This window comes from Hippopotamus amphibius, chromosome 1, assembly GCF_030028045.1.
Source record: "Hippopotamus amphibius kiboko isolate mHipAmp2 chromosome 1, mHipAmp2.hap2, whole genome shotgun sequence".
Taxonomy (NCBI): Eukaryota; Metazoa; Chordata; class Mammalia; order Artiodactyla; family Hippopotamidae; genus Hippopotamus; species Hippopotamus amphibius.
Genome location: NC_080186.1, coordinates 12,395,509 through 12,416,185, shown reverse-complemented (window position 1 = coordinate 12,416,185; position 20,677 = coordinate 12,395,509). Strand labels below are relative to the sequence as shown.

General features: G+C 36.7%; 1 protein-coding gene across 3 annotated transcripts in view; it reads left to right on the top strand.

Moving 5' to 3' along the window:
* Positions 1 to 20,677, top strand: part of FBXO42 (F-box protein 42) — a 65,902-nt gene that overhangs the window by 9,072 nt on the left and 36,153 nt on the right. For 2 of the 3 annotated variants that reach the window (XM_057697597.1, XM_057697609.1), the window contains exons 2-3: positions 17,517 to 17,783; positions 20,277 to 20,393. In XM_057697597.1, the coding sequence (XP_057553580.1) occupies positions 17,534 to 17,783; positions 20,277 to 20,393 (367 nt within the window). In that variant the 5' untranslated portion in view covers positions 17,517 to 17,533. Of the gene's footprint in view, positions 1 to 8,614; positions 8,911 to 17,516; positions 17,784 to 20,276; positions 20,394 to 20,677 lie in introns of all 3 variants that reach the window. The other variant, XM_057697602.1, reaches the window with a different exon arrangement.

Genomic DNA, 20,677 nt, shown 5'->3' with positions numbered 1-20,677 from the left:
TAAGACATAGGAGAACTGTAAACGAGAACCTAAGGTTAGGTTTTAGAAGTACTGCTGAGGGTTTTCTGAACTTGAATCTGCTTAGGTGCTTGTTAAAAAATTAGTATTCCTGGACTCATCCTTGTTTTCTGAAACAATCTCTAGGAATTGTACCTACTAGATGATTTTTTTTTAATGGTCAGGCAAGCTTGTGAAACAAAATTTACTTTATGTGCATATGCCATTGTCCTTTAGGTTTCCTGAGGATAGGGAGTAGCCAGGACATTATTTACCCTTCATGAATTCCTTTGCTCTGATCACCGCCAGAAAAAAATATAAGTGGAAATGAAAATTTCCATTCTCTATTAGCGTCTTGTCAAACTGTCTTATGTTCTGTGTAGAATATTTTTGTGTCCATGAGGATGCTGGCTCTGGTATGCAAACTGAGAGATTGAATAGGAGCACTGTGTGATTGTAGAGTACTTTGGATTTTGCTTCCTGAAACATGCTTCTCATTTGCTCACATTTAGTGAATTCCTTCCTAGAGACTTCAAAGCATTTTGGGTTCAAATTCTGGTTCTTTTTCTTTTTACAGAGCTGGCTAATCGTGGGCAAATTAATCTACCCAGGCCTCATTATCCTCATCTGTAAAACATAACTGATAATATGTCCCTTATAGAATTGAGGTAGGTTAAATGAGATAAGGCTCTTGGCACAGACTCTTAGTATCTGTTGATTCCCTTTCCTTTTAGCTAGTCTTGACACCAGCTGCATTTTAATGGTTTCTTAAGAAGTTGATACTCCATGGACTGGCAACATTGGCATCATCAGGGTTAAAGTGCAGAATGTCAGGTCCCACTTCAGGCCTGCTGAATCTGAATCTGTAGTTTGAGTTTCAGATTAAAATTTGAGAAGCATTGGAACCTTGAGATTTCCTCTTCCTTTTTGTCTGAGTTCCCAATGATTTCATTGTTCTTTTTACCTTTGGCAGCTTGGTTTTTCTGTGCACTTTTAGCTGAAGCTATTTTACATCAAATATGTGAGCATATGTTCAGAATAAAAGTTCACCTGCAGAAGTATTTATGTATTATTATTAAATAGTATTAAAAATTAGGTTTAGGTAGATTTTTTTATATTGTGAGAAATTCAGAAGAATGCATAAAATATGTGCAGTTTAAAGAATAGTTATAAGCAAACATCTGTGTAACCACCATCCAGATCAAGTGATAGAATATTGCCAGTGCCTCAGAGGTACTTCCATTGTACCCCTCTTTGATTACAACCTTTTCCTCTCTTAGAAGTAACTACTGTTTTGTCTCATGAAAAGCAAGGAAATCCTTGCTTTTCTTAACAGTCTTATCACCTATGTGTGTATCTAAATAGTTTAATTTGCCTGTTGTCAACTTTACATAAATGGAACCATACTTTATGTATTCTTTTGTTGTCTTCTTTTGCTCAATATTAGAGATGTATCCATTTATTGTATAGATTTTCTTTTTAAAGTAGTAAAGTCCCCCCAAAATCCTGGCAAGTTTTGAATAATTTTGACTGTAGTATTAAACCTTGATTTTTTTGAAGAAAATGAAAACATTAAGCACCTCAGTGTTCATAGCAGTATTATTTATGACAGCCAAGATATGAAAGCAACCTAAGTGTTCATCAACGGATAAGTGGATGAAGATATGGTATCCATACACACACACAACACACACAATGGAATACTGCTCAGCCATAAAAAAGAATGAAATTTTGCCATTTGTGACAACATGGATGGACTTGGAGGGTATTATGCTTAGTGAAATAAGTCAGAGAAAGACACATACTGTATGATATCACTTATAAGTGGAACCTAAAAAATACAACAAACTAGTGAACATAAAAAAGAAACAGGAAGATCTCTGGTGGCGCAGAGGTTAAGAATCCACCTGCCAATGCAGGGGACACAGGTTCAAGCCCTGGTCCAGGAAGATCCCATATGCCGCAGAGCAGTTAAGCCCATGTGCCACAACTACTGAAGCCCACACGCCTAAAGCCCATGCTCCACAACAAGAAAAGCCACTGCAGTGAGAAGCCCACGCACCACAACTAGAGAAAGTCCACAGCAATGAAGACCCAATGCAGCTAATAAATAAATAAATAAATAAATAAATAAATAAATAAATTTTAAAAAGAAGGAAAGAGAAACAGATTCATAGATATAGAGAACAAACTAGTTGTTACCAGTGGGAGAGGGAAGGAGCAAGGAACAAGATGGGGTAGGGGATTAAGAAATACATACAACTCTGTATAAAGTATATGTTACAACAGTACATTGTACAACACAGAAAAATTGACCAATATTTTATAATAACTGTAAGTGAAGCATAACCTTTAAAAATTATGAATCACTATGTTGTACACCTGAAACATATAAAACTTGTACATCAACTATATCTCAATTTAAAAAAGCAAAACCAAAAAACTTTGATGTTTAGTTCTCTTTGGAGAACACCCATTTACACAGTTTGGTTTTTTCTCCTCTACTTAAAGATACAGAGTTGTAATATCTGAACCACTCAGCACTTTGTTTCTAAATACAGTATTACAAAATTGCTAGTTTTGTTATATTTACTTTTTGGCAGGAATATTATACACTGCTGGGTGTCTTTTCTTTTATAATTAAACTGTATAGGGAACTTTCCTGGTGGTGCAGTGGCTAAGACTCTGCACTCCCTATGCAGGCGGCCCAGGTTTGATCCCTGGTCAGGGAACTAGATCCCGCATGTCACAACTAAAGATCCAGCATGAGGCAACAAAGATCCCAAGAGCTGCAACTAAGACTTGGCAAAGCCAAAGAAATAAATAGATAAATAAATAGATGCTTTAAAAAAATAAAAATAAGACTGTAGAATATTCTGCATTATTTATTTATTTATGGCTGCATCAGGTCTTAGTTGCGGCAAGCAGGATTGTGACATGCGGAATGTTTAGTTGTGGCACTTGGGCTTCTCTCTGCTTGTGGCGCTCGGGGTTAGTTGCCCTGCAGCATGTGGGATCTTCGTTCCCTGACGAGGGATCAGACCTGTGTCCTCTGCATTGGAAGACAGATTCTTAACCACTGGACCACCAGGAAAGTCCCTATTTTACTTTTAATATTTATCTTTACATTTAAAAATCAGAACCAGGTTGAATTTACTGAAAATTTGGGAGACATTTCAAAAAATTACAGAATAGATGCTTGTTGTAATCAATTCATGTAAGTGAATCCATTTTACAAACTACCATAGATAACTACTTCTGACAGTTTGAAATGAAATTTTCTCTGTGGATACAAAAAAGTTCACCCCTACATTTTTAGGCAGAAATGGCTTTTTAAATTTCATAATATGTTGTAGAGTATTGTTAGTACATGTAAATCCACCTCATTTTAACAGCTGCTTAAGATTATGGCTGTATCATAATTTGTTTACTCCGTTGTGAATGGACATTTGGCTTTTGTTGTTGTTATTTTTTAAATTTGCTGATAAAACTGTGCTGCATAGAACACCCTTTTTGCAGTTGTGCCAAGGTTTACTTCAGAGATACTTCTAGAACTAGAATGTTTGAGTCATCTGGCATGTGCATTTAAAATGTTGATAGATAACACTTTAAAAAAGATTTTAACAGGTATGGTTTAGTTTTCCTTGATGATTCTCAACTTGATTAGAAATTTTGAAGAAAAAAAAAGAAATTTTGAATTATTTTTATCTTAAAATTTTTTATTCTTTTGTTGTTGATACATTCTATTCATTTACCTATTGTCTACTACTTGTTAGTTACTGAAGGCAGTAAATACGTGAATTAGACATACTTGCTGAGAAAGGTGTGTACCTGATTATTATGTACGGTCGACAGTGATGAAGGAAATATAAAGGGAATTCAGAAAAGGAGATTCCTTCTAATTGGAGAAAGCGGGGAATGTTTTCTGCAGTAGGTGGCGCTTGAGCTAGCCTCGAAGGATGGGTAGATTTGCACATAGGAAATTGTATCCCAGACAGAGAGCAGCAAGGACAAAGGATTTTAGAGGTAGGAAGAGGCTCTGTTGAGATTCAGTTTGGCTGAATGATAGAGGAATAGACTGCAGTGTGGAGAGATACACAGAAAGAGGTTAGACCCAGACTGTAGTGACTTTAAAATGATATGCCAGCTGTGGAACACAATTCTTCAAAAAATTAAACAGAGTTACCATATGATCTAGCAGTTCCACTTTTAGGTGTCTGTCCAAAAGAATTGAGAGCAAGAACTGAAACAGATATTTGTATATCAGTGTTAATAGTAGCATATTGACAATAGCCAAAAGGTGAAAACAACAAATGCCCATTGATTGATGAGTGGATTAAACAAAATGTGGTATATAAATACAATGGAATATTATTCAGCCTTCAAAAGGAATGAAATTCTGACACATACTATGACATGGATGAAGCTAGAAGATGTTATGTTAATAAGTAAAATAAACTAGACACAGAAGGACAAATGTTTTATGATTCCACTTATGTAAGATTCCTAGAGAGCAGTCCAATTCATAGAGACGGAAAGTAGCATCGTGGTCACTGGGAGCTGAGGAGGGTGGGGAGTTAGTGTTTAATGGGTATGAGTTTCCATTTGGGATGGTGAAAAAGTTCTGGAGATGGATAGTGCTGGTGATAGTACAGTGTGAATGCACTTAATGACATTGAAATGCATACTTTAAAAAAAATTTAAAAATGCAGTGCTGAAGACCTTGAATATTAAAGAATCTGCATTGAGGAATCAATGAGGTTTTTGACCCAGATTTGCACCATGAAGATTAATCCTGAATCGCAATAAAGGATAGATTGGAGAAGGAAGGAGTAAGCAGTGGGGAAACGAGCTAATTCTCTTCATTGCAGTAGTTTAGTTAAGAGATGATTTTGGCCTTTAGGGCAGCAGCGAGGTAACTGGAAGGAAGGGATAATATGAGAGAAATCTGTCAATTAATTAGGTGTGAGAGGAAAGAGAAAAGGAAAAATAAAAGATGACTCCTAGGTTTTGAGTCAGATAAATGGAAGGAAGGAAGATAAGCAGGTAGCTGGGGAAATGTTCAATATGAATTGGGTGTCAGCTGTCTAGAAGGCAATTGAAAATATGATAAGGTGAAGAGGTAGTTGAGAATCAGGCCTAGAATTTTGGGGTGATTAATTTGTCCATCCGTCTGTCCATCCATCTTTTTGAACAAATGTTTCGTTGAATCTCCCTTATACCAGGCATAGAAGATGAACACATCAGTCTAATCTCAAGGATCTCATAGCCTAGTGAGACACTCTTAGCGGTCATATTTGAAACCATGTGATTCCTTTCCCTAAGGAGAAAATGTAGCAAGGGCAAAGGAGGCAAAACTGCAGTGGGGGGAGGGGGGAGGGGCTCAACATTTAGGGTATGAAAAGAGAAAGGAACCTCAAAATGAAGGGTCAGAGGGAGTAGAGACCAAGGGGAATGTATATAGTCATCAGAAGTAAACTGAATTTGAGGAATCAAAATAGTGCTAAGATGAAGTAGGAAAATTTCAGAAATTTCTTTAAAATGAATTTGAAGTTTTGCTATTTTAATTTTGTCCATAGGCGTGATGACAATGTAATCTTAAGTTTCCTTTTTCTCTTTGCCATTTTTCATATTTTTTTAGCTCTTTATTGGAATATAATTGCTTTTTTTTTTTTTCTCATTTTTCGTATTTTTTGATCCATAACTGATTGAGATAGAATTACATCAGTGTGCCAGTCAGCTGTGCTTTCAGCTTTGGGTTTCTGCTGTTATCAGCAGAAATTCTTACTTGAAACTTTTGTCCTTAGTTTTTACCTATAAATAAAATACTGTCTTCCTTCACTCTGAATTGGCTTAGCTCATAAATATATATAACATAAATTATCCATTTTAGCCATTTTTAAGTGCATAGTGGCATTAAGTATATTCACATTTTTTATGTAATAATACCTTTCTTTATTCTTACTGCTTTTTAAATCAAACCTTTTTCCTGACAATTTTTCATTTTTCCCACATAGAAAATTGATTCTGTTTATTTAATTTCACTATAATATTTACCTTATTTAATTTGAAGTACCTAGTAGATTGATTCAAGAATGATATGTCTTATGTGGTATATATACACAACGGAATACTACTCAGCCATAAAAAAGAATGAAATGTTGCCATTTGTAACAACATGGATAGACTGGAGGATATTATACTTAGTGAAATGTCAGACAGAGAAAGACAAATAGTGTATGATATCACTTATAGGGGGAATCTAAAAAATAAAGCAAACTGGTGAATATAACAAAAAACCAGACTCACAGATATTGAGAAAAAACTAGTGGTTACCACAGGGGAGAGAGAGGGGAGAAGGGGAAAGGGACAAGATAGAGGTAGGGGATTAAGCAGTACAAACTACTGTGTATAAAATAAATAAGCTACAAGGATATATTGTACAGCACAGGAAATATAGCCAGTATTTTATAATAACTAAAAAAGGATTATAACCTTTAAAAATTGTGAATCACTATGTTGTACATCTGAAACATACATTATACATCAACCATACCTCAATAAAATTTTTAAAAATACTTCATTTTCCTTGTTTCTTTAAAAAAAGAAATATAATGTTTTATATTTTATACCATATTATACAGAAAAAAATAATTTTAGGGGCAAAAAATTTTTTTAACCTTTCAACTAGTTTTTTGTTTCCTTTTCCCATATTTGCTTCAGAATTTTTTTTAAAGGAAAATATGACACAGGGAGTAGTTGAAACCCTGTGTGTTCCTCTTCTAATCCCAATTGTCTTTCTCTCTCTAAAATAACCGTAATGAATTGGGTGTTTAACATTCCCATGCACATTTGTATATTTTACTATATATTCATGTATTCATGATACTACAGTATATAGGGAATGTATTGTTATGCAAATATTAATATAAATGACAGTTTTAATTTTAGAATGAGCAATATTGTACAAATTAGATTCCAGTTTTATAAAGTAATTTTTGTGAATGTGAAAAAAGAGTTGGTAGAACACACTAACATGTACATTTTTTTTTTAACTAACAACTTCCCTTACATTTGAGGTCTAAAGTTAATGTAACTTGCTTTAAACTGAAACTATGCATTTTATGAAATGTATATTTAATGAATATATTTATTTCAGTATACAAACTTTTAAAATTAATTTAATGAAAAAGTGTATTCGTTATTATTTCAACTAATTTTTGAATAACCACTGCTGCCAAACCAGCAGAGGGGTCTCAGCAGTGTACAAAATTGCTAGTGTCTATTCTGACTAGGAAAGTTTTGAAAATGTAGTTCAGAATATAGAAGTAGGGTAAATAGAAGAGTCTTGGTGATTCTATGTCTGCATACAAATGACTACATCTCAACTATTACAAATTTGATATCAGTATCACTGCAAGTGAATGTTATTAATAGTAAAATTCTTGCATAACATCTAAATCTTTAATGCTCTTTCTCTTCCCTCCCCACCCTCCGCACCTATACATATGTGTGATTTTGCATTTCTTTCTAAATTAGATTCTGGTAGGCAGCAAACACTTGCAGAGTTTGGTGCAATTGTGTTGTTCAGATTCTGAAAATTAATTTTTCGCTTCAGTTCTTTTAAGTTTGCAGATAGCTTCTTGTTCTGGCCATAACAGTATGTAAATAGAAAGTAATAATGAAGGTAATTAATTATACTAACCTGTTTTAGTTAAGGCTTTTCTTTATTTTTTATTCAAATTTTTAAAAATTTATTTTAAAAATTTATTTTTTTTGCTGTGTTGGGTATTCGTTGCTGTGCACGGGCTTTCTCTAGTTGTAGTAAGCAGGGGTTACTCTTCATTGCGATGCATGGGCTTCTCATTGCAGTGGCTTCTCTTGTTGCAGAGCACAGGCTCTAGGCGTGCGGGCTTCAGTAGTTGAGGCACACAGGCTCAATAGTTGTGACTCGAGGGCTCTAGAACACAGGCTCAGTAGTTGTGGCACACGGGCTTAGTTGCTCCACAGCATGTGGAATCTTCCCAGACCAGGGCTCAAACTCATGTCCCCTGCATTGGCAGGCGGATTCTCAACCACTGCGCCACCAGGGAAGTTCCAAGAAGGTTTTTCTTTGTAAAATTAAAATAAACACTTAGAAAGATAATCTTAGGCTTCCCTTAAGTACTGCTACGTTTTATAAAAATTAATATAAACAACTTGTGGCTAAGTTGATTTTAAAAGAAAATTTTCTTTAAAGGTATTAGGATTTCTAAGTTGGATGACTTTAGAAGTCAGCTATGGAGGGAAATAAGAGAGAATATATTTTCTTTTCTAGTGTAGTATAAGCAGATGAGCATTAGTATAAATAAGTTGCATAGGTTTAGTTACTTTATCAGTAAATACAGTTTCTATACTAATTCTTTGCAGAGGATCATAATTACAAAATTGTTTGAAATGTGAAAGAAAATATTTATTTATGTACAAAGTGTTCTATTCCACTCAGAAGGCAGAAATAGGAATATTATTTGTACAAAATAACAGTAACAAACTCTGCCATCAAAATGAAACTAGAGATTATCAAATCATTTGGAAACCAAGAAATAGACACTTTTTACATGATGAAAAATAATTTCAGGAAATTTTAAAGACAAAAACTTTGGACTTCCCTGGTGGCACAGAAGTTGAGAGTCCGCCTGCCAATGCAGGGTACGTGCGTTCAATCCCTGGTCCGGGAAGATCCCACATGCCTCGGAGCAGCTAAGCCCGTGTGCCACAACTGCTGAAGCCCACGCCCAACTGCTAAAGCTGGTGTTCTGCAACAAGAGAAACCACCGCAATGAGAAGCCCACACACCGCAAGGAAGAGTAGTCCCCGCTCTCTGCAACTAGAGAAAGTCCGTGCACAGCAACGAAGACCCAACGCAGCCAAAAAGTAAAGTAAAACAAATAAAGATAACAGCGTGAAATTTGTAACTGTGGGATGATTACTTGACATTAAAAAGATATAAAACATATATACACATATATTATTTTTCTGTGGTTGCCTTGTGTGTATAAAGACATCTCCAGTGTTCTCTGAATAAAGAATTATGCTCATTGGAGACCCAAATCAAGTGAAATCGATCCCTAACAACTATTTTATCTCCCTTTGGACCTGTAGTGTGTGGTACTGCTTTCCAGTGGAAATTTCTTTGCTAGGCTTAGAACTGCTGGTATAAGTGATTGTAAAGTGCATATTTTTCTTTGAATAATTTTTGCCTCGTGTAACAGCATAGCGCACACTATTTTGCTAAACAGTTTGAAATAAATCTTTGTTTACATTTTTGTGCCTATTAAAAGCATTCATTCATCTATCAGTAATTTATTGTTTCAGAATATATAGCCGCTTTTCTCAAAGGAAAGTGTTTAATAAGCATGTCTTCTCGTATAAAATTGATATATATGGTAAAAAATTTATTTTCACTACTTGCTTGTTTAAAATGTCCTACTTTAACCATTAACTTCTGCAAATAGAATGTAAAACACAGTGCAGAGAATATTTGAATATTTGCTATATGCCTTACACTTTTCCAAGAGTTTACACTTATTAAAGCATTTAATTTTCACAAAGGCTCTATGAGATAAGTATTATTATTACCCACATTTTACAGGTAAGGAAACTAAGTCTTTTAAAAGAAACTCTAAAATATTGCTGGGTTTTTTTGTTTTTTGTTTTCTGTTTTTGGCTGCACTGGGTAGCATGCGAAATGTCTCCGACCAGGGATGGAACCCATGCCCCTGCAGTGGAAGTGCAAAGTCTTAACCACTGGACTACCAGGGAAGTCCAAAGAAACTCTAAAATAGAATTTAAAAATTTAAATTTAATTTCTTCAGGCAGTTATGATTCCAGGATATACTTTATTTTCCAGTCTAATTTTATTCATATTTATACCAAAGTATTGCTGTACATTTTAATAGCTGAAATGGTACCTTTGAGCATTCTTGTGATAGAATCACAGTTTTGCCACAGTTTTCAGAAACCCCACATCAGTCGTATCTTTTTTTTTTTTTTTTTTAATTTTTTTAATTTTTAATTTTTGGTCGAGCTGCATGGCTTGTGGGATCTTAGTTCCCTGACCAGGGATCCAGCCTGTGCCCCCTACAGTGGAAGCTCGGAGCCCTAGCCACTGGACCGCCAGGGAATTCCCAGTAGTACCCTTTAATTAGTGCACAGTAGTTCAGTAAACGCTCTTTCTTTTTCTTTTTTAAAGAACTTTTATTGAGATACAGTTAACATACAATAAACTGCATATATTTAGTGTACTATTTGGTATCCCAGTCTCCCAATTCATTCCCTCTCAACCCTCCCGGCTTTCCCTACTGGGTGTCCATGTGTTTGTTCTCTACATCTGTGTCTCTGTTTCTGCCTTGCAAACCGGTTGATCTGTACCATTTTTCTGTATTCCGCATATATTTGTTAATATGCAATATTTGTTTTTCTGACTCACTTCACTCTGTATGACAGTCTCTAGGTCCATCCATGTCTCTACAAATGTCCTAGTTTCACTGCTTTCTACAGCTGAGTAATATTCCATTGTATATATGTACTACATCTTTTTTATCCATTCATCTGTTGATGGACATTTAGGTTGCTTCCATGTCCTGGCTATTGTAAATAGTGCTGTAATGAACATGGGAGTGCATGTGTCTTTTTGAATGATGGTGTTCTCTGGGTATATGCCCAGCAGTGGGATTGCTGGGTCATATGGTAGTTCTATTTTTAGTTTTGCAAGGAACCTCCATACAGTTTTCCATAGTGGCTGTATCAATTCACATTCCCACCAACAGTGCAAGAGAGTTCCCTTTTCTCCACACCCTCTCCAGCATTTACTGTTTGTAGATTTTCTGATGATGCCCATTCTAACCGGTGTGAGGTGATACCTCATTGTCGTTTTGATTTGCATTTGTCTAATAATTAGTGATGTCGAGCAGCTTTTCATGTGCCTCTTGGCCATCTGTATGTCTTCCTTGGACAAATGCCTATTTAGTTCTTCTGCCCATGTTTTGATTGGGTTGTTTGTTTTTTTGATATTGAGCTGTATGAACTGTTTATATATTTTGGAGATTAATCCTTTGTCTGTCGATTTGTTTGCAAATATTTTCTCCCATTCTGAGGGTTGTCTTTTCGTCTTGCTTATAGTTTCCTTTGCTGTGCAGAAGCTTTGAAGTTTCATTAGGTCCCATTTATTTATTTTTGTTTTTATTTCCATTATTCTAGGGGGTGGATCAAAAAAGATCTTGCTGTTATTTACGTCGAAGAGTGTTCTTCCTATGTTTTCCTCTAGGAGTTTTATAGTGTCTGGCCTTACATTTAGGTCTTTAATCCATCTTGAGTTTATTTTTGTGTGTGGTGTTAGGAAGTGTTCTAATTTCATTCTTTTCCATGTAGCTGTCCAGTTTTCCTAGCACCACTTATTGAAGAGGCTGCCTTTTCTCCATTGTATGTCCTTGGCTCCTTTGTCATAGATTAGTTGACCGTAGTTTATCTCTGGGCTTTCTGTCCTGTTCCATTGATCTGTATTTCTGTTTTTGTGCCAGTACCATACTGTCTTGATCACTGTAGCCTTGTAGTATAGCCTGAAGTCAGGAAGCCTGATTCCCCCAACTCCGTCTTTCCTTCTCAAGATTGCTTTGGCTATTCTGGGTCTTTTGCGTTTCCATACAAATCGTAAAATTTCTTGTTCTAGTTCTGTGAAAAATGCCATTGGTAATTTGATTGGGATTGCATTGAATCTGTAAATTGCTTTGGGTAGTATAGTCATTTTCACAACGTTGCTTCTTCCAATCCAAGAACATGGTTTGTCCCTCCAACTGTTTGTGTCGTCTTTGATTTCTTTCATTAGTGTCTTATGGTTTTCTGAGTACAGGTCTCTTACCTCCTTGGTTAGGTTTATTCCTAGGTATTTAATTCTTTTTGTTGCAATGGTGAATGGGATTGTTTCCTTAATTTCTCTTTCTGCTCGTTCATTGTTAGTGTATAGAAATGCAAGAGATTTCTGTGTGTTAATTTTGTATCCTGCAACTTTACCAAATTCATTGATTAGCTCAAGTAGTTTTCTGATGGCATCTTTAGGGTTTTCTTTGTATAGTATCATGTCATCTGCGAACAGTGACAGTTTGACTTCTTTTCCAATTTGGATTCCTTTTATTTATTTTTCTTCTCTGATTACTGTGGCAAGGATTCCAAAGCTATGTTGAATAGTAGCGGCAAGAGTGGACACCCTTGTCTTGTTCCTGATCTTAGAGGGAATGCTTGCAGTTCTTCACCATTGAGAATGCTGTTTGCTGTGGGTTTGTCATATATGGCCTTTATTATGTTGAGGTAGGTTCCCTCTGTGCCCACCTTCTGGAGAGTTTTTATCATAAATGGATGTTGAATTTTGTCAAAAGCTTTTTCCGCATCTATTGAGATGGTCATGTGGTTTTTATCCTTCAATTTGTTAATATGGTGTATCACATTGATTGATGTGCATATATTGAAGAATTCTTGCATTCCAGGGATAAAGCCCACTTGATCATGGTGTATGATCCTTTTAATGTGTTGTTGGATTCTGTTGACTAGTATTTTGTTGAGGATTTTTGCATCTAAATTCATCAGTGATATTGGTCTGTAATTTTCTTTTTTTGTAGTATCTTTGTCTGGTTTTGGTATCAGGGTGATGGTGGCCTCATAAAAATTAGAAAAATTCTAATTATTGTTTTCTGTTTTATGTAACTGTGTTTTTTTAAAACTTTTTTAAGTTTTATTTTGGAGTATATTTGATTAACAATGCTGTGTTAGTTTCAGGTGTACAGCAGAGTGATTCAGTTACACATATAAATGTATCTATTCTTTTTCAAATTCTGTTCCCATTTAGGTTATTATAGTATATTGAGCAGAGTTCCCTGTGCTGTACAGTTGGTTATCTATTTTAAATATAGCAGTATGTACATGTCAATCCCAAACTCCCAATCTATCCCTCCTCCACACCCTTCCCCCAACCCTGTAACCATAAGTTCATTCTCTACGTCTGTGAATCTGTTTCTGTTTTGTAAATACGTTCATTTGTATCTTTTTTTTTAAGATTCTGCATTTAAACTATATCATGTGATATTTTTCTGACTTACTTCACTTAGTTTGATAATCTACTGGTCCATCCATGTTGATGCAAATGGCATTATTTCATTCTTTTTAATGCCTGAGTAATATTTCATTGTATATATATGTACCACATCTTCTTTATCCATTCATCTGTTGATGGACATTGTTTCCATGTCTTGGCTGTTATAAACAGTACTGCAGTGAACATTGGGGTGCATGTATCCTTTTGAACCATATTTTTCTCCAGAGATATGCCCAGGAGTGGGATTGCTGGATCATATGGTAGCCCTATTTTTAGTTTTTTAAGGAACCTCTATACTGTTTTCCCTAGTGGCTGTACCAATTTGCATTCCCACTAGCAGTGTAGAAGGGTACCTTTTCTCCACACCCTCTCCAGCATTTATTGTTTGTAGATTTTGTTTGGCTGCACCACACAGCTTGCAGGAACTTAGTTCCCTGATCAGAGATTCAACCCTGGCCCTGGACTGCGAAAGTGTGGAGTTCTAACCACTGGACCACCAGGGAATTCCCTATAGATTTTTTTCTTGGTGATGGCCATTCTGACTGGTGTAAGGTGATCTCTCATTGATTTGCATTTCTCTAGTAATCAGAGATGTTGCCTCTTGGCTATCTGTATGTCTTGGCCATCTGTATATGCCTCTTGGCCATCTGTATGTCTTCTTTGAAGAAATGTCTATTTAGATCGTTTGTCCTTTTTTTTTAATTGGGTTGTTTGTTTTTTTGATATTGAGCCTTATGAGCTTTTGTAAATTTTGGAGACTAATCCCTTGTCAGTTGCATTGTTTGCAGATATTTTCTCCCATTCTGTGGGTTGTCTTTTTGTTTTGCTTATGGTTTCCTTTGCTGTGCAAAAGCTTTTGAGTTTAATTAGGTCCCATTTATTTATTTTTATTTCCATTACTCTAGGAGATGGCTCAAAAAAGATATTGCTGCGATTTATGTCAAAGAGTGTTCTGCCTATGTTTTCCTCTAAGAGTTTTATAGTATCTGATCTTACGTTTCGGTCTTTAATCAATTTTGAGTTTATTTTTGTGTATGGTGTTAAAGAATGTTCTAATTTCATTTTTTTACATTTAGTTGTCTGGTTTTCCCAGCACCATTTATTGAAGAGACTGTTTTTCCTCCATTGTACAGTCTTGCCTCCTTCATTGTAGATTCATTGACCATAGGTGCATGGGTTTACTTCTGGGCTTTCTGTCCTGTTCCATTGATCTGTATTTCTGTTTTTGTGCCATTATCATACTGTTTTGATGACTGTAGCTTTGTAGTATAGTCTGAAGTCAGGGAGTCTGATTCCTCCAGCTCCATTTTTTTTTTCTCAAGATTGCTTTGGCTCTTCAGGGTCTTTTGTGTCTCCGTACAAAATTTAAGATTTTTTGTTCTAGTTCTGTGAAAAATGCCATTGGTAATTTGATAGGGATTGCATTGAATCTAAATTGTCTTGGGCAGTATAGTCATTTTGACATGTAACTGTACTCTTTTTTTTTTCTTTAAGAACTTTTATTGAGATACAATTGACATAGTAAACTGCATGTATTGAAAGTGTACAATTTGATTTTTTTTCTTATTAGTTATATATATATATATATATATATATATATATATGACAATCCCAATCTCCCAGTTCATTCCCCCCCACCGCTTTCTTCCCCACTTGATGTCCATGTTTGTTCTCTATATCTGTGTCTCTGTTTCTGCTTTGCAGACTGGTTGGTTTGTACCATTTTTCTATATTCCGCGTATATGTGTTAATATACGATATTTGTTTTTCTCTTTCTGACCTACTTCACTCTGTATGACAGTCTCTAGGTCCATCCATGTCTCTACACATGTCCCAGTTTCCGAGATGTAACTGTACTCTTTAGGGTAGGAGTTAGGTCTGGAAATGGAAAGGCCTTCCTCTAGCAAGTTAAGCATGTAGAAAAACAGTTCACTTAAAGTAGGGCAGAGGTGGCTAACTATCTAGGATCTTTTATTTAATACAGTTTATAGTAAACCTATCACAATATTTCTCTACTTTTGAGGAATGGAGGGAATTGCTGATGCCCTGTCTCTGCCACCACCCCTCTCCCCCAACTAGGAGGATTGGGGCTACTCCCCCACTTCTCATTAGCCACCAGTTGTTCATCATCATCAAGATTCTGGCAGCCACTTTCTAGGACACATTGCAGTATTATGAGCTAATTTGGTAGATAAAGTATGTTGGGAGCAATTTGATGAGCTTTGACTCATGTTTTCCTTAATGTGATTATTCTTAGAGTTTTAAGATGTTGTACATAATTAGTATGTGAATTACAGGAGTGGTAGAGATGAGGTGGGAAGTTTTTGTTCTTTGCTCTCCCTACCCACCCCACCCCCCAACTTTTGGAACGTTTCACATCTTCCTCAAGGCCCCAATGTATATTTCCAGATCACTCTTCTCTTCCTGTTATTTCTTATCCTTCTTGTTAGTGCTAGAGGGAATGCTGGAAATTTGTAAGGTGAATGGCATAGTGAATGGTCAGGGTAGGTGTGTATGGTCAAGGGAATAGATGTATTAAAAAATTATAAAACGAACTCAGGTGTCCCTTCAGGAAATGACCTGCTGCCCACTTGTAAGGAATGTAGCTAAAGAAAGCTGTTAGTCCTTTCAGGGTCTGCCTCAGCATTGGAAACAAGGTCATGCTCTTCTCAGAATAGCCAGTGATGGTGAGCAGAGCAGTGATCTAAGTGATCTTGCCCAGCACTGGAGTCCACTGCCTGGCTGTCCGTGCTCCCAAGCTCTCTGTTGGACAGGCCTTGACAGATCTGCCTTATGGTCTGATGGCTCCTCCTGCTCAGTCCTACTCTTCTCGTCTCATAAGAGTTCTCCCCATTAAACGTTTTTCATTCCTAATTTTATTTTAGCATCTGCTGCCTCTGGAATCTAATCTGTGACACACCTCTTATATAAATCACCCTATTTCTTTCATTTTACTATTTTTACCTCAGACTTTGCATGAAACATCATTGTCTTGGGATAAATGAATTGCCTGCCTCTGTGTGTGTGTGTGTTTTGTTTATTTTTTCTTAATTTTATTTTTTGGCCGCGTTGGGTCTTCATTGCTGTGCACAGGCTTTCTCTAGTTGTAGTGAACAGGGGCTACTCTTTGGTATGTGGGCTTCTCATTGTGGTGGCTTCTCATTGCAGAGCACGGGCTCTAGGTGCATGGCCTTCAGTAGTTGTGGGCATGTGGGCTCAGTAGTTCTGGCTCGTGGGCTCTAGAGTGCAGGCTCAGTGATTGTGGTGCACAGGTTTAGTTGCTCCATGGTATGTGGGATCTTCCCAGCCCAGGGATAGAACCCGTGTCCCCTGCATTGGCAGGCAGATTTTTAACTACTCTGCCACCAGCAGAGTCCCTCTGTGTGTGTTTTAACTTGTGATCTTTCTAGAAAATTTAGGGAATACAGATAGCACAAAGACATTTAAAAATACCCATAATATTTTTTTAAAAATGAATTACCTCCACTAGAGGTAACTGTTCATAGTGGCTTATTTTGGTAAACTTTAGAAAAGTGCATTAAGTATTCAGCTTGGTGAATTTTTCACAAACCAAACACATCTGTGTAACCATTACCCAATCAGGAAATTTTACTAGTACCCAAGAGCCTCCCAGTGGTTACCTTTGGTAACCACTATCCTTAACCACTATCGTTACTTGCAACAACATAAATTAATTTTGCCTAGTTTTGAACTTGATACAAGAATGGTCATGTAGTATGTACTATTCTGTCTACTTTTGCTCGGTACTATGTTTGAGAGATTTATCCATGTGTGTATCTGTGGTTCCTTACTGTATAGTATTCCATTGTGTGAATGTACCACGATTTATCTGTTCTGTTGGTGGTGGGCATTTGTATTGTATCGTTTCCAGTTTTTCATTCCTTGGAATGTTATGATGTAGAAGTATGATCTTCCCGCACCAGGGATTGAGCCTGTGTCCCCTGCATTGGCAGGCGGATTCTTAACCACTGCACCACCAGGGAAGTCCCCAAGGTCTTGAATCATTGCTGGCCAAGAGGAGCTGGTTGCTGTTCTCTTTGCTGTCTGCCAGTCAGATCCTTAAATTAGAGGAGTTATTGAGAACAGATCTTTTGGTTTTATGGTTATACCAGAATTCAGCTCTCACTCTGGATTTCAGTGGAGAGAAAAAATACCATCAGAAGCCGTTAGGGATTTATTAGATATTCGGGATGGTCTTGGTATTTGAGCTGTACCTGACAAATTAAGGTGGTTCACAGCTAGTGTGGGAAAGCGCTAAAGGACAGATTTCGTATTGAGCATCTAAAAGAAATCATGAAAAGTTTGGATGTGTGTGCCTGATTTATTTCAGAACTTCAGACAGTGTATACTGATGTTTGTTTCTTTCCCACTGTAGCTGTCAAGTGGAATGTCATGGCCAGCTCCTCGGACAGTGAAGATGACAGTTTCATGGCTGTGGACCAAGAAGAAACTGTGCTGGAAGGGACAATGGAGCAAGATGAGGAGCCCCACCCAGTATTGGAGGTTGAGGAGACTAGACATAATAGGTCCATGTCTGAGTTACCGGAAGAGGTTTTGGAGTATATCCTGTCCTTTCTTTCACCATACCAGGAACACAAAACTGCAGCCCTTGTCTGCAAACAGTGGTATCGACTTATTAAAGGTACTGTGGAAAGTGGAAAGGTTTACTTATTTATTTAAAATTTGTTTGAATGATTTATTTTTACCTCCCAATAAGCATATTTTTGGGGCTGATCTGGTAAACTGTATTGTTCTTGAATAGGTAGAGTAGGGATGGATATGGATTGACAGCAACAGCTAACTTTCATATAACTCTTACCTTTGTCAGGACTATTGTAACTGCTGTACAATCCTCATAGCGAACTATGAATAGCTTGAAGTAGCTAATTGTGGCAGACATGGGGTTATGAGAGCATTTACTGCTTGATTTTATCTATGAACAGCACAGGCCCTGTGTGTGTCTTTTACTTTTTAAAATGTTTCTCCTTTTTTCCCCTCCATTTTCTAATCAAGATTTCAACTTGAGCTAAATATTGAGGTTACTAGTTATACTGTATTTTTAATTAATAGCAGTTATTTGGTTTCATTCCATTTTAGGTTGGAGAGGGCCCATTTTTTGTTTTTATTTTTTTAATTAATTAATTAATTAGGTTCCTTTGGGTCTTTCTTGCTCCATGCAGGCTTTCTCTAGTTGCAGAGAGCGGGGGCTACTCTTCCTTGCAGTGCTTGGGCTTCTCATTGTGATGGCTTCTTTTATTGCAGAGCACCAGCTCTAGGCGCCTGGGCTTCAGTAGTTGCAGCACACAGTCTCAGTAGTTGTGGCTCACAGGCTTAGTAACTCCGAGGCATGTGGGATCTTCCTGGACCAGGGATCAAACGCGTGTGCCACTGCGCCACTAGGGAAGTCCCAAAAGGGCCCATTTTTTGAATGAAGATGACCGAGCCAGTTGAATAATCTTTGATCAAAGCAAGGGTTGTGTCAATTTTTTTCTTTCCTCATGGGAACAAGGCAGCCAGAGATATGAGAGAGAAAAACCTTTAGATCTGAATCAGTCTTAAAATCTTCTCCTCCAGTCAGAGTGGTTCTCTGAGGAGTAGGTTCCTCGTCAGTTGTCCAAAGTCAAACTTAGAGAGCTAATAAAATGAAGATCAGCTGTGTTGAAACCGCTTGTTGGGCCCTGTGCTCATCTGCTCACAACTGGTAATACTGGTATGCACAGCCTGCTTCTGTTTGCAGAGTTAATGGACTCTTCAGGAGAGATTGGTTCCCTACACTGTGGAAATAGATGGTTTCACTTCTAGAAGAGGGGTTGGAGAATCCCAGGAGAAGGGTGGTGATCTAATCAAATATATGAATTTATTCTTAGGTTTTATTTGGCATTCTTATCATTTTTATCTTTTTTTAAGAGAGAGGAACCTTAACATAATACACACAGTCTTAGATCTTCTGGGGAAAGTCATTGCCAAGACAGCTTTTTTTCCCTCAATCATTATGTATCTGTCTTTTATTCATTACTGCCTTACCTCAGTTCAGCATTTGCAAATCTGTATTACTTCATCAGAGTGTAGTTGGCAGTATGGTCACACATTAAAAATGGCCTTATCTTTTTAATATTCCAATTCTTAACTGTGAGTTCAGCCAGGGGATAATTATACATCATTGGAAAACATGTTCTGTAATCCTGCTTAAGGATCCACTAAGGTGACATAAATTCAAGAGTGATACATTCTTTCAAAATGTAAATAATCGGTTGTACTTTTCATTCAAAATGTTTCTCTTTGAAATAAGAAAGTAATTTCATGTGTTGGAAAAACAGATTGTTCCAAAAGTATGAAGCTCTCACTTTTTTAGAAAGACTTTATTTTTTTAGAGTGGTTTTAGGTTTACAGCAGAATTGAGCAGGTTCATAGATTTCCCATTTACCCCCTGCCCCAGACGTGCACAGCCTCCCCTACTTTCAACATCCTTCAGCAGAGTGGTACATTTCTTATAATTGGTGATCCTACATTGATACATCATTATCACCCAAAGTCTGTAGTTTATATTAGGGTGTACATTCTGTGAATTTGGACATATATATAATGACATGTATCCAGCATTATAGTAAAAACTCTTGATTTTTTTTAAAAACAGCTTTCCTTAGTTGTAAATTCATCATTTCATAATCCACTGTCAGCTAATTATTACTCCTTGTTTAAGATGGAGACTACTTGGTTGCCATGGTCTAACCATAGATATTTACTGAACAGCTGTTATATTCTAGAGACTGTTTTACTATACTTTTTCTCACAAAACTAGATTATCTCCCAAGCCCTTTGCTTTGGAGTAAATAGCACCAGTTATTTTGATGTGTTGCCTCATGATACAACGTAAGGGGAGCAGATTTAAAGTGTGAGCTCATTTGTAACCTTGCAGGAGTTACTTAACCGTGGTAAATTGAAAGGGTTAGATCTTCCAGTTCTGAAATTCCATGATTCGGTTTTCTGTCTTTGAATGAAAAATCAAAGGAATTTGGAGTTCCTCAAAGAAACTTACATCTTAGAAAAGTGATAAGACAATTAATAGATGCACTTTTAATCATTTGATTTACAAGGGAAGAGTCTAGGCTGAGGCATTTGTTATTTTTGTCTTTAGGTGTAGCCCACCAGTGTTATCATGGTTTCATAAAGGCTGTCCAGGAAGGAAACATTCAGTGGGAGAGTCGGACTTACCCTTATCCTGGAACCCCAATCACTCAGCGGTTCTCACACAGTGAGTATTTACTGTGAAAGCAGATCCCATCCTGCCTCTGGTTATGTTTCCAGAAACTACTTTGGAGGCTTGTATTTTGTCTGACTTTTTAATGAAGAAAATGTAAAGTGAGAGTTTATATTAACTTTACAATCAGGATTAGGGAAGAGCATGAACCTAAATATATTGTAAGCGCTGTGGTATCATTTTATGTTCTGCTTTTTCATTGGGTTTTTCTAGTATCTCTACTCCAGAGAGGTCAAGGTGTTATGCTTAGGCTTTTAAACTTTTGACATCATGTAAGA